The sequence below is a fragment of the Gymnoscopelus microlampas genome (assembly GCF_963454915.1).
Source record: "Gymnoscopelus microlampas genome assembly, chromosome: 1".
In the NCBI taxonomy this organism is placed as follows: Eukaryota; Metazoa; Chordata; class Actinopteri; order Myctophiformes; family Myctophidae; genus Gymnoscopelus; species Gymnoscopelus microlampas.
This window is the reverse complement of record NC_139962.1, coordinates 26026799-26041739: the sequence shown is the minus strand read 5'-3', so window position 1 is coordinate 26041739 and position 14941 is coordinate 26026799. Positions and strand designations below refer to the sequence as shown.

Sequence of the window (14941 nt, the reverse complement as noted above, 5' to 3'; positions counted from 1 at the left end):
AGTCTAAGATAGAGCAGTTCCACCTGCAAACTGATGGTGGAACTGCTTGTTCGTTTTCATTGTAAACCATCAGAACCTGAAAGAAATTCAAGGGACAATGCAGTTGATCAGTGTTGCATTGCTGATTTGGTATGTGGTTGCACTCGGTTTTAATGACGTAATGCGCACGTCGCTTAACACCTACACTACAGGTCACGCAATGGACAATTGATATGCATCTAGGCTTAATCCTATGTTAATTCATGCTGGTGTGACAATCGTCGGCCGGCAGCCATTGTTAACTTTGTTGAGGTGTGAATTTAAGGTCGTTTTAAATCTAGGTTCTTGCACTGCGTGCAAGGCCGTCCCATGAGCAATGCAACCCTGCAGTTGATACCAGACAAACTCTAAACATGACTGCACATTGATTTACTTCAGTTGATATCTAAGACTGATTTTACACACAAACTTCACAAAGGAGCTTGTCTTCATATAGTGCCAGTTGACCTGTGCCCTGGTTAAGGTTGGCACATTCTTGCAAATTCATTGAAGCTTATATTTTTGAATGGGTGGAGGAAAAAGTTAGAGGTTTTTGTTAGATGACTCAGCCTATGTTGCCCAGCTGTCACTTCAACTACACATTAACTAATAAGGCGTAGTTGTTAGCCCAAGGCACCTGGGGCTATCATTGCATTAAACCATAAATACACATGTAAGGTGCATGTGCAAGTTCCCTATGACCATTCACCATCTGCAATGAAAAGATGTTTTATATGTATATTGAACAGGGGGACATACTTGGCAGCTATTAGGACATAAGTACTGTTTATCAGTGGTTCTCAACATGGGGTTCACCGAATAATTTTGAGGTGTCGCCAGATGCTTCTCTAAATGGGCCCAAAGGAATGTAAATCTGAATAAGAAAAATAGAAAAATAAAAACAGCGTTCATATATTTCTGTTTTCTTAGTTAATTTCCTATATTAAAATTGGCCAATATTTAATTAATTGGTAAAATGTTTCAGAGGAAGAAAGAGAGCAATGAATTGTGTGTGCACATGCACACGTGTTTGTGGTCACACTGAGACAGACCTTCCATGCTGGCTCTGCGCTCCTAAATAGACCTATAATTAAAGCCATAAAGATAAACTAATAGAGCCATTTTATTTAGTATAGCAGTCGGTATGTGTGCACACATGTGTTTGTTCAGTGTGCACTGTGCACGCACGTACGCACGCACGCACGCACGCACGCACGCACGCACGCACGCACGCACGCACGCACGTACGCGTGTTCGTTGCTTGTATGTTTTTAGATTGGTGAGACGTGAAGGAGGGGGGTCGTAAAGCCATGGCCACGTCTTTTTGTGGGTTTTATTTGTCACTCAAATTATTGCGATTAATGATTTAATTGTGTTTTTGGCATTGAACATTGGAACATATGAATAAAAAAAAGTATTTCTGTTTGCCTTTTAGGCTGTGTCAAAAAAAAAAAAAAAATTGCACCGGGCAGATATGACAAGTAACTTAAACATACAGGAAATGATTGCATATTTAATCATTTTATACATGAAAAAATAGCAGAAATAGCTGATCTACAAGCTTACAATGTGACGCGTTGTAAGCTTGTAGATGAGCTATTTCTGCTTTTTTCAATATTTGAAAATGTGTGAACATTCTTCAACAATTATGACGATTCTGCGAAGGCTAGGCCTAGTTCCCAATTCTCTTTTTCAGACAGCTCAGTGTTTGCTGTGCTGAAAATAGTGTCTGTGTCTCCCATGTGTGTTCCAAATAAATTATTATTATTATTTTATTTCTTCTAAAAATTAAAAATATCTAAAATATCTGATCTACTAGCTGTTTTTACTAACCAGCTTTTACTAACAAATTATATAGGTCTTAAAGTGGTTAAGAGGGGGGTGATCCGAGCCAAATGGTAGGCAGCATACCGCAGCTCTAATGCCTGACAGCGAGTACCCGGTTTGATTCCTGGACGGTCGGACCATGTGCTGCATGCCACTCCACTCTCGTTCTGTGTTTTCCGTCTCTCTGAACTGTATCGGTGCGTTTTAACAGCGGGCGATACTGGGCGACATCGTCCAAAAAGATTAAAAAAATCCATCTTTCATCGCCCCCCCGCCCACTCCGCCCGATCGCCGGCTCTCATAGACTTTCATTATCTTTTGGGCGATGTTGCCCGGCATCGCCCGAGAGTTGCCCGCTGTTAAAACGCACTGTCAAGCTTACCTAATTAAAGGCTCAGAAAAAGCTCCAAAAATAACTTGAAAATGATTAAGTAACTTTGCCTATGATTGTAAAACATGCTAAATGATTGTGATTTTGAATTTACTAGAATCAAAATAGCAATTTAGATAAATAGCATACTGTAGGCCTATAAATGTTAATTGTACAACGCGGCTTGCACCGACCCCAGCATCAGATAAATAGGTGCAAAGGCTTGTTGTACAAATGATTGTTGCTGCTTGTTGTTAGCTGGTGGTAAGCCATCTGTTTGCATTGTATCTGTGTCATAGCCTGTTGTGTGCTGCTCAAGCACATCCAAAATAAACACTGACGTAGTGAAATGGCACATATTTGGCTTATAGGTGGGGCTAAATTGCCTCTGTCATCCCCCGCCTGATGTTCTTATTGTTAAGTAGAAAGAAATAGGCGAGATAGGAGCTACAAAGAAAGGCAGGTGCAGCATAGCTTTCAACATGCTTTTGTCAACAGGCCATCTTCAGTTCATGTAATGCTTTCACTAGCTAGTTTGGTCTAACACCTTGGTCTATCTGGACTGACTGTTCTTTGAAATAAACAAACTTTTCTGTAAATTGATGAGGGCTTTTGACATCCAACATTTAAACTGAATAACAATCATTTTAAAGTAAAAACATTTTAATTAAAAAGTCTCACTATGTCTGATTTTATGTGCTTCTACCAGACTGAAATATTGCACCCCTTTAACTTAACTATATAGCAAGTTTCACAATAGTGAATACTGTACATGGAGTGATGCAAACCTACCAACATAAGCATATCTGCTTTAATGCACCATAATGTATTTTTGACCATCATAGTATTGTTTCCTACATTTGTATGTAATCACATTTGTGTGATGGTGGATTATTCGGTGAAGCCAAATGTTGAAAACGCTGGTGGTATCCTTTAAAGCCAGGTATTTTGGTACACACAAATATATTATTCTCACTTTAGTGTAATATCTCTGAAGACGTATCCAATGACATACCTCTAAGTAATATAGTTTTCAGAACTGAGGCTCTCAGTTAACAATTTTGTAAGTACAGTACAATGTAAGCATATTATATTATGCTTACCGCAGAAGGCTGTCCGATATGTTGCTTGCCCTACTTTGTCACTGGCCCACAGGATTGCACATCTCAATTATATATTATTAATATATTAACATTTGCAACATTATAAATTAGGCTGTCAGAGAGTCCAGTTGGTGGCATGCCTGTGTCTTATGTTGATCTAGATCAAAATCAGTAGCCTACACCCCCACCTCTTTTTAACTGCTTCGTGTATACAAAACATTGGAAGGCTGATAATACTGGTCTTAGAAAGGCCTGGGGCAGCAACTTTATGTATAAAAATGTACACTTACAGTGCGTAGGCCTGCACTAAGGACAGCCCACTCTCAAACCCCTTGACTCACCCTCCCTTATTCACTTACTCTTACAATCATACCCAACCTCACTTCACTCTTCCGTCCTCCATTTCCTTTTATTTTGCCCTGCATTGTCAAACCAGTCTTAAACTACTGGGAGCTCTTTAAATGCCTCTAGATCTGTCTTTTCCTATTACCATGTCTTTCACCATGTCTTCATTTAGCTTCAGTCCCCTTTTACACCCTAATGGATTTGGCCCTGTTCTTCTTTTGTCTTCTGTTAGTAGCATGAAATTCACCTTCAGGAGAGGAAGCCATTTCTTCTGATGCTTCTTTACATTTTGTGAATATAGTTACATGATTCCCCCCCTCCTTTCATTTGAGCTATATATAGTTTGCATTGTTTTCTTTGCATCCTATTTTCACAATGGTGTTACGCTTAAGAGACGTCCATCAGAGAAGGCACCAGTAGAGCACATAGTCATTTTGAATGGATCCGCTGCATCATGCTTGACCTTATTTCCTGTTCTTGATTTAAAAAAAATTAAGAGCTGTTTATTTCTTTTTATATATATATATATATTTAAATAAATATATTCTGTATGTTACACATCAACATCTCCTTACACATTTTAAGAATTATTAATTGAAATATTGTTCATGAACAAAACATTTTCTAGTCTAATCCCAGTGTACTGTATGCATTTCAGTCATATATATATATATATATATATATATATATATATAGAGATAGATAGATAGATATAGATAGATGGATGGATGGATAGATATGTGTGTATTTTTGAGAATTTCATAACTATTACACAGACATTTAATGAAATTGCATCAGTATTAAAGCGGTACTGCGTAACTTATTTGGTGAATAGAATTGTACTTTTCCAAATGTATGGTAGAGTATGTTAATACAATAGAAGTTATACAATTGGGGTGGTTGTATTTTGTTGTTGTGTTTTGTACATTGTTTGGTCTCCCTGCTCTTCTGTTGAGACATTTGGATCCTGTGTCCGGGGTAGAAAGTTACATTGTGCAGCTTTAATAAATGTGGCATGTAGCTGTCAAGAGATGTTATGGAAGCATTAGAAATGTATTTGCCCCAAGCCAAGCCATAGTGAAAACATATTTAAAGTATGGAGACCGTCCGTCTGATCGACTTCAAACTTGGCGTGCACAGCGCCATTGGGCGTGCGTTTTGCCGAGGACACAGTCACAACAGGAGGGAGTAGTGGCTAAGGTTTTTGACCAATGCGGCCCAGACCCCAAAATCAGTTTGATATGCCTGGGATAAACACACACACAACGCACAAAACACAAAACAACAAGTGAACCTAGGAGTCCTCTACAGTGAAAAGGTGGGTCTTAAGCATGTTTTAAAAGTCCCTAGAGTGGGGGCTGCTTTGATCCTCAAAGGGAGTTTGTTCCAACCAGGGCCGGCCCTAGGGTTTTCGTGGCCCTAAGCAAGATTTTTTTCAAACACCCCCATTATAATTTTAGTTAATTGAATTTTAAAATAATAACCCTAGTTGTTGGATAGGGGGGGCCACATTTTGTTTTTGATGTGGCCCCCCCTAGTGGTTGCGGCCATAAGTGACCGATTATATTGCTTATAGCAGCGGCCGGCCATGGTTCCAACACAGCAAAGGCACGGCCGCCCGTCCTTACTGTGCTAGACCGTGGAGTTCATATGAAACTGACTGTCAGATCTGAGTGACCTGGAGCTGGGAGATTGGTCTAAAAGTTCCCCAATATAGGGAGGTGCAAGACCGAGGTGCATTGAACACAAGAACAATCATCTTAAATGTCACTCTACACTTCCCCGGTTAGCCAGTGCAGAGAAACAAGGACCAGTGAGATGTGCTCTCTTAGCTTGGTGCCTGTAAGCCTGGCAGCAGCATTTTGGATCCTTTGACAGTGCCATCAGAGTCCAGCATAGAGGATGTTGCAGTAGTCCAGCCGTGAGAAGATTAGCATGAGGACAACTCAACAGGTCACTGGGAGAGAGGAAGGGCTTGCGATGGTTCGCAATTGATAGAAGCAGGCCTGTGCCACTTTTCTGTCAACTTTAGCTCTGAATCGAAAATACGTTTTTTTAATGTGGGGTTTGACCAAGAGGGCCAAATTTCCCATGTCACTGGTGATCCGGCAGACTATGTTGGTGGACCCACAGAGGACAATCTCACTCTTGCTATCATTCAGCTGGAGGAAGTTCTGAGCCATCGACTCCTTGATGTCATGAAGGCAGTCTCTAAGAAGGTCCAACCCAGTGCGGTCATTGGCCTTCAGTTGGATATACAGTTTTGTGTCATCATCGTAGCTGTGGAACGAGATGCAATGGCGTGAAATCGCCTGATCGAGGGGGAGCATGTAACAGTATGGGTCCTAGGATTGAACCCTGGGTCACCCCACAGGTGAGATTTGCTTGGCGAGAGGAGCTGGCGGCTATGTGCACTGTGAATTGTTTATTGTTAAGTTAGGAGTGAAACCAGGACAGAGCAGTGTTGGGGATACCAACCCCCTGCTGGAGGCAGATAATAAGGGTGGTGTGATCTATTCGAACGCCGCACTGAGGTCAAGGAGAACAACAGCAGCACTTTTTCCAGAGTCTGCAATGCAGAATAGCTACTTTCAAAAGGGCCGATTCTGTTCTGTGGCCAGTGCTAAAACCAGATTGGAACTTTTCCAGGATCTCGTTTTGATGGAGATAGGGAAGCAGCTGACTGAGAACCACCGTTTCCAGCAACTTAGACAGGAGAGGGCGTTTGGATTTGGAAATGGGTTGATAATTACTGAGGATGGTGGGGTCTAGATTTGGCTTCTTTAAAATGGGATGGACTACTGCTTGTTTAGGCAAGATGGAACAGTGCCAGTTGCCAGGGAACTGTTTATAATGGCTTAATCTCTCAAGAACAGATTCTGCTCTCCGCTTGAATCTGTCGGGGGGGTTCGTCATATCGCGTACGCACTGGCCTACAAGTGGGCGTGCCTTCAGATCAGGAAGCAGGCCGCGCTTTACCCAATCAAATGTAGTGGGCGGGATTTACGTGTCTGCCGATCCTTCCCCACTAGAAACAAACCGAAACTCATTTAACAAAAGCGCCCTCGGAGCAGACAAAACCACGGAAAGATATTCACATTTTAACTTGCTCTTTCATCATAGAAACAAGTGGGCTTATAACCAAAACGATCCATGTTCTCCTGGAGAAGTGGTGTTAGTGTTCCGTGTAGACATATTGTTAGTGAGAATGAAAACATAGTCGCACCACCGGAAGTGAAAGGCTGAAGGCAGACCAAAACCCCGGTTTCCTTGCGCACGGGTGCCCCATTTAGCTCCCCCCCCAGTGAAAGAGTAAAAAAATCACACCCTGTGTGAAGGTAGCGGCGCCTTTGATACATTTTGTCATCGATATGTGTTTATAATGTGTTTATAGCCATGTGTCACGTGAAGCTTGACCAATCACTTTGTTGACGGGTCTGACCAATCAGAGCGTTGACGGGTCTGACCAATCAGAGCTAGCGCCGCTAAAAACAAAAAATTGCATCACACATTCAACAGCATCAGACACATCAAAGAAACACTTACAAAGTCATAGACACAGGCCATCAAGAATCATTATTCTAACAGCATCAATCATCCATACATGACCTGAAACAAAAGAAAAAAAAAAGACCATTACGGCATCAAAAGTAATAAACAAGCTATACTATAAAAACTGGTCAAACATTGGCCAAATTGTCAAATAATATAAGAAAGACATTACATTTGTGAAAATAGACGATCTACAAGCTATGCATTCATTCACCATTTAATTCGTTTTTATTTCTATTTAATTCAGTTAAGTTTTAAATAGTCTGTACAGTGGTATAACTAGTTTAGTGTATTGTTTTTTTTAAAGGCTTGCCTTATTTTTTGTTTAGTTTTTCACAGTTTTAGGTCTTTACACAAATTCATACAGGTTGCATTAATTCATGGTGAAAAGTCGACCTTGTTCCGAATATAAAATATATGTTTTTGAACGAATTAATCACAAAACCTTTATTTTTAGTTTTTTTACAATATGATATGGGGTAGGACCTATTTTAAAGGCAGGATTCAAAAAGGTCAGAAATACATTCACAGAAGTGGCACAGCAGAAAATTTGGAAAAAGAACCCAAAACACTAGGGCTATATGAAATAAAGATTAAAACTAAGGCCATTTTCTCTTTGATTTGAATTTGTTTTAGTTCATTTTGTAAACACACAATATCAGTTATATTATTTTTTAGCATCTTGTAATCATTATTTAGTTAGTTTTAGTTCATTATAATAACCTCAACGAGGTGCCAATTGAGTCCTTTGTTTTGGCTTATGTGCACAAAAAAGATAGTGTTGTACTTGTGTTGATATTTCAGCACTATTGTATATGTTTTGTTATTATAAACCCCAAGGATAGTCTATGTGAAAACTTCAGTGTGGAACCCCCAAACATAGTCCTCCTGACTGCAAAGCAGTGAGGCGATGCTCAATACACTCCTTGCATTTGTTAATGATGAGAATGTCACCCTGCTCAGTGAGAAGCAAGGACAGGCCTTCCATAAGTAACAGAGCTTTATGGTAGTGCATCACAGATGATTCGCCCTGGTGGAACATCTCATCAAGTGCAGCAACCTCAATCATCTGCATAGTGTGGCTAAACAACAGGCTCTCTGCAGTGATGGAGCTGATGCTGTCCAACAGACGGTGCTTCCTGGAGAAGAAGCTCTCCAATCGGGCGTTCAGCGAACGGCAGCACAAAACGCTTGACTTGAATATTTCGTTTAGCTTCTTCACCACTTGTCTGACAGTAGCTGATGGGTAGAGTTTTTCCTGTTTGATCCATTCCATGGCCATGTGTAAGGCAGTGGATAAGAGCTCTGCAGTCTTGAGATACAGCAGCAGTTGTTTAGCGTGACTCCACTCTCGGCTAAGTGAGCTTATCTGGTCTGCAACTAGACTCTGCTGCTGGAGGATGAAGGAGGGATGAGTGCCATCCTGCTCATCTGCAATGACCTCAGTCCCCTGGGCTCCGGCCACCTCCATCAGACAATGAGCAAAGTCAAGCATGAAACGCAACCTCTGAAGAGCTTCTTGGTGTTCTTGCTCCATCAGAGTCTCCTCAGGTAGGTCAGGAGCTTCAAATGTTCCAAGACCATCCATAGCGACTGTGATGGGGCTAGTTAAACTATAGCGAGGACTGGAGGAAACTTTGAAGCCATCCAGGTAGTTCACTGTATGGGCATATTTGGTGGCGAAGGAGCCCCCTTGGCTCATGTGACAGGAGGTATGCGGCGGAGTACTTCCACTGTAAGGTGAACTGCTGACAGTGAAAACTACCTGTGGTGGGCTGCTGTAGCCACTTGGGGTTGCTGCGATATCTATGGATCTGGAGGGTAGGTTTTCAGTACTGCCGTGGTCAGCTACAGACGGATGACCTGCACTCTCAGATATTCCAAAGCCTTTGACCTCCTCTTTAAATCTGGGTGTGCAGTGAGCAGACTGACTGGTCGGTGTGGGTGCCTGGTGTCCTGGGACTCTGGGTGCTGTGGAGGCTGGCCTAGTACCAGAGGTGTCAGGGAAACCAGGCTGGGACAGACATGTCATCAGATTGGGGGAGCTGGGCAAATTCGGGAATTCAAATGAGGGGATTGTCCCAAAATGAGAGCATTGGATTGTGGGGAGAGGGCTGTGCTGCATCAGCTCACTGAGCCTGGGGGAGGAGTGAAGAGGGCGGACAGCCCTCATGTCTGCCTGAGAAGCCACCACTGGGTCTGAGTTCTGCTTCCTGATGTATTGCCTGGCACCAGCGCTGGTGCACTCCAACAGAAAGGGGTGACTGTGGAGATGCGCGGCGAGTTCGCCCTGCTGAGTAGGCAGAGGATCAGGGCACAGAAGAGCTTGTCTGGGTAATTGAAAGGATCCGGCCCCTCCCAGCGACAGTCTGCGACAGCCTGCGGTCGTTGATGCTCCTTGACTATACGGAGGGAATGGCACGGTTCTTGCAACACCCAAAGAGCCTCCATTGTTGCAGTGAAGCACTGGGGTTGACAGCCATGGCAATTCATCCAGTTTAAGAGAATGGAGGTTCTGCTCCATGCGCTGGTAGTTCTGTACCTGAGTGGGAACTGGGATAGGTTCATACTGGCCATAGTTGGTATAGTTACCACCATAGTAACTGGTTGAGGCCACACTGGATCTTACAGAAGAGTCACTGCAGTAAGCAGTGTGTGGTGGAGTCTTTGCTTGGCTACACAGACCAGCAAAGGTCAGCAGGGAGACGCTATTCATCAGGCTGTCCTGCAGGAATTTACTCTCACAGGTCAGTTCATCTGTGGGCAAGTGTTTGGGAACCATAACAAAGTCATCTGTGTCACAAGAGGACGAGTTCTTGCTGCTACCACCGCTGCCAGAGGAGTCCTTCGAGAGGAAACCGGTTACCTCCCAGGTGGAGGAGGGCAGTGCCTTGGCACCTAGCTGCTGAACCTCAGCCAGGGACTGCGGTAGTGAGGCAAGGTGGGAGTTGGAGGAACTGCTACAAGAACTGGCCGATGCAGAGCTTGGAAAGCATGTCATGGTCATGGTCCCAGTTGGAGTAGTCTTTTTAAAGGACGAGCTGGCTTCCAGGAAAGGATGACTAAAGAACTCATCAAAGTTCATGCGGTCCTTGTGGTTTCTTTGCAGCAGTCCCAGCAGCAGATGGCTCAAGTGGAACGATGTTTCTCTGGGAATGTTGGGGCAGAGATTCTTATTTTTCTCATAGAACAGCCGAAGGTCCTGGGGATTGCTTGCCTGAAATGGCGCCTTCCCAGTCAGACATTGGAATACAATGGTTCCGATGCTCCACAGGTCAGCTTTTGCATCATAGTTCTCTGACATGATGACTTCAGGGGCCATGTACATGGGAGACCCACAAAATGTTGCTGCCATCATGTTATTCTGGAGATATCTGGCAAAGCCAAAGTCAGCTATCTTGATGCAGATGTTATTGGAATGAGACTTGCGACCTGGGGGACAGGACAGCAGGATGTTCTGTGGTTTAAGGTCTCTGTGGATGATTCCTTTGGCATGTAGGACTTTCATGGCTCCTGCCATCTGCTGCAGGAAAACCTTAATAGTGTCCTCACTTAGGGTGCCTTTGGAGTGTAAATAGTCTGCCAGGTCCCCACCATTGCAGTACTCCATTATCAGGTACACTGAGCTGGCAGTTTCCTCGAAGTCTAGCAGTGTGACAATGTTGTCATGTTTTAATTCCTTAAGTATTTTGATCTCCTTCCCCAGCAGGTTCTGATATTTGGACAGGTTCTTCTTGTTAATGCATTTCACTGCCACCTCCAAGTCCTGCTTGTCTTTTTGTCTGCCTTTGTACACAACAGCAAATGCGCCATGTCCTATCAAGTCCTTCCAACTAAACTGAAATTTCCCCACTGTCTCCATCCTCTTACAGGCCTGCTGTTGGTTTCTAGTATGAGTTGGTCAAATGACCAGCAAATTGCAGGTTACCCCAATTAATGGGTGCTCCTTTCTCCTCAAGGGGCAGCAGCAATGAAGTTCACCCCTGCTGCGTCAACTCGCCATGGGCGAGGAGTTGGGCAGGGCTCCTAAAAAATGTGTGTGGCTGGTGACCCCCATCGTGGACAATAAAGCTAAAGTCTCTCTGTGTGTGGGTGTCCGTCTGTCATTCACTCTTGCATTCCATCTTGGGTACTGACGTCATCAATATGAATATGGAGTTCCACACTTACTCAATACGATGTCAACAATATGTTTACCCAAATATGGAGTTTTTTTACGGCTCCATCACCCGTACTCTGATAATGGTACCTCACTAGTGAAGGGGGCAACAGTTAATAGAACTAATCGGTTTAAGCTATTATTTAAAAAAAAAAACACACCCTGTGTGAAGGTAGCGGCGCCTTTGAATACATTATGTCATCGATATGTGTTTATAATGTGTTTATAGCCATGTGTCACGTGAAGCTTGACCAATCACTTTGTTGACGGGTCTGACCAATCAGAGCGTCGACGGGTCTGACCAATCAGAGCGTCGACGGGTCTGACCAATCGGAGCGTCGACGGGTCTGACCAATCGGAGCGTCGACGGGTCTGACCAATCGGAGCGTCGACGGGTCTGACCAATCAGAGCATCGACGGGTCTGACCAATCAGAGCGTCGATGGGTCTGACCAATCAGAGCGTCGACGGGTCTGACCAATCAGAGCGTTGACGGGTCTGACCAATCAGAACGTTGACGGTGAACACGGACAAAGTCAGGTATAGAGCAGGATCCGCTCTACGTATACCTAAAGGTATAGAGCAGCTAGCGCCGCTAAAAACAGCAGAGGGCGCTGTTTTTCCTTTTTTATTTGGCGATGGGTTCCCAGATTGATAATGGCTAGGATGCTCGGCCCTCCTGTGTCAAAAACGTCCTTAAGGAGGGAAGCAGGGACGACGTCCATAGAAGATGAAGCGGGTCTCAATGAAGACGCCATTTCAGAGGGAGAGAGGAGAGAGTGATGGGCTCAGAGGTGGATAAGGAGGATGGACCTCCCAGGGAGATGGCTAAGTCCCGGGTGGAATGTGGGATATTTTGTCTGATCGAGGTGACTTAGGCTAGAAACTCCTCACACTTCTCAGGGAATGTATCCTGAATGACAGGGGAGGGGTAACTTTTCAAAGACAAAGAAGGTTAGTAATGATGTTCATGTGGAAACCTGCATCTTGACATGTTATTAGGCTAGGAACAGTTGAATCAGTATGTGATTAACTTGAGAAACTTTCTCAAATCTAGAACACAGAGAATATGTGAGGTTGTGCTGATGTACAATTCCAATCTCCATTTAAAATAAATAAGAAACTCATTTGGGAGACAAACTGTATAGTGTTTGAGCTTTGCAATCCGCAGCAGGGTATCAGAGGGAACACTTAGCCTACCTTTGCATTCTCTCTGAAATGGAGTATTTGCCAATACACAACTGATACTGCAATACTAATGTATGTTAAATAAAGTATTACTCCCAAGGAGATTGCGATTTCTAGATACTAGATCATTATAAACGGTTATACGGAAACTATTTGAATAGCTGTTAAACAGGCCATGTTTTTAATACACATGTATGCATGGCTCATTGCTCTTGTGACAATGAGGACATGAATTTACCTTTAAGCATATATTGTGTGTGTGTGCGCGCGTGCATGGATGGATAGATAGATACTGTATCTATATGAATGTTTCTAGCAAAGACAATGTAGCTCAGTGAATCTTCAACCTGCAAGGCAAAGACAGACAGTTTGGCGGGGGGTGGGGGTGGAGAGTGATGACTCATGCACACACTAGAGGTGCCTCCTTCTCCATCTCTTTCAATATCCAAACAGTTCTTTCCCAGCTGTCATTCATTGCCTCCAAACCATATCTTCTACCTTGCACTTTAAAACAATTTGTTTGCTAAGTTCACATCAGGTGATTAGCCTAAGTAGATGAATACAAATATGTTATGGTGCTCAATCATTTTTGCTTGTTAATGTGACTTCTTTGCAGCATATATGGTGCAGAGATTGCAGATAAAGCCTTAATCTCGTACTTTTGGGCTTTGCTGAAGCACCCTGCCATATAGTTACTTCGACTTAGCATTTCAGTCCAACATGTCATAGCTTCCATTCCCAGTTTGCCAGTTCGACCGTTGCGGCTGTCGTGGTTCTGAGTATACAGAGATTTGATTTTTTTTACAAAGAAAATATTTTATCCTTTTTCGTCAGTCTTTCAACAATGTAAACACAAGCGCATCTTTTAAAACTTCTTAACACCTTTCAAGACTGCTGTTGCCTCCAATTTCATTATCCTTTTTAACAGTTTGGACGAAGAATCGTCACATTTCATCTAGATGTCTTAATCACAGCCTATTTTTAATCCTTTCTCTGATGCAAAGCAGCTTGTGGCCTAATAGAAAGATTGATGTTTCCATTGTATTGCGCACCTTCCTTAGGCATTCGATGTATTGATTTGTAGCTTTACAGGAGATGCAAGTGTCTTCTATACCTACGTACATGAGTCTCCTGGAATCTCCCTCAGCTACTACTGTCTGTGTAAGAGACTCAGGACTCCCTGCCGTGGGAGGAGAGCTTGACATGGACTTTGTGAAGGGGAGGACAGGGACTGCAGTTTTAGATGGCACTGGAAACATCTCCAGGGGCGTTGATGGAGAGAGATATATCTCCCCCCCGGTTACCCTGTCCTCCTCCGTATCAATGTACATTATAGTACACTCAAGCGGAATAATCAAGGAAAGAGACAAGAAAAAGTGAGTGTAGGAAATGGGTTTCTTATGGAATGTGATCACTCTCTAGTAAGATAATTAACAGGGCATTAAATTATGTTCACCAGGGCTTTCAGTTTAACATCCCACTCCAGCCACTGTGTCTGTCACCCTAAAGGAAAAGTCGAGTTATTTAGAAAGTGTCATTACATGGAGTTAGAGATATGTGTTCGTCTTACCTTTTGCTGCTTTTGAGATGATCAATTGTTTAGATTTAAAACGCTTGCTTATTTAGGTGTGTGTGTGTGCAACAGGGATCAGTGAGCACAGCATTCATGTTTTTGTTAATGTAGTGAAAATGTATTAAAATAACTGAAACAGTTTTTTGTTTTTACATTTTCTAAAGAACTTGTGTACCACACTCCCTCGTGTGTGTGTGTGTGTGTGTGTGTGTGTGTGTGTGTGTGTGTGTGTGTGTGTGTGTGTGTCCGTTTGTCTGTGAACAACTTTGCACACACACTCCCGGGAATCAACATTTTTCACATACCCTGTAGTCCTGTTATAGCGCCACCATGAGGCTGTTTCTTTTTTTAATATAACTCCTACAGATTTTGTCCAAACCTCATGCAAATCGGTGCACATTTTTCCCCCTGTATTCCTTTGATCTTGCAACTCACGCAATCCTCCATATTAGGCTCTTTGGCCATTTGTGCCAGATTACGTTTTCCACCATTCTGCGTTTTCTTCAAAACACACTTTTTCCAACTACAGATTTTGTCCAAAACTCACAAGTTGGTACACATCATCTCTGCGGTCATGTGATCAAGATGTATGTGTCAGATGTTTGAGATCCCATTCCGATCGGCCATGACTGCCCTCGTTTGCTTTGCAGGCCCTGGGTAGGCAACCTGGCCTGGCGGGTTACCTACCCACCAGACCAGACCTGGTGCGTATGAGGAGCACATTTTTATGTGAGAGAGCTACCTTCTCTGAACATGAAGTGCACAATACCCATAGTATTATGAAACAAACTTTAGAGGCAGTTCAAT

The 14941-nt window shown here is 43.1% G+C and overlaps 2 protein-coding genes across 2 annotated transcripts in view; one reads left to right on the top strand and one right to left on the bottom strand.

The window, feature by feature from the left end:
• The window catches only part of mettl15 (methyltransferase 15, mitochondrial 12S rRNA N4-cytidine), a 91319-nt gene that overhangs the window by 23661 nt on the left and 52717 nt on the right, over nucleotides 1–14941 (top strand). The window lies entirely within an intron of this gene.
• Nucleotides 8075–11077, bottom strand: LOC311042833 (serine/threonine-protein kinase ULK1-like; the record flags this gene model as incomplete). The annotated part of the gene is made up of 1 exon (XM_084053855.1): nucleotides 8075–11077. The coding sequence occupies one exon, from the start codon at nucleotides 11075–11077 to the stop codon at nucleotides 8075–8077; it is 3003 nt and encodes a 1000-aa protein (XP_083909981.1).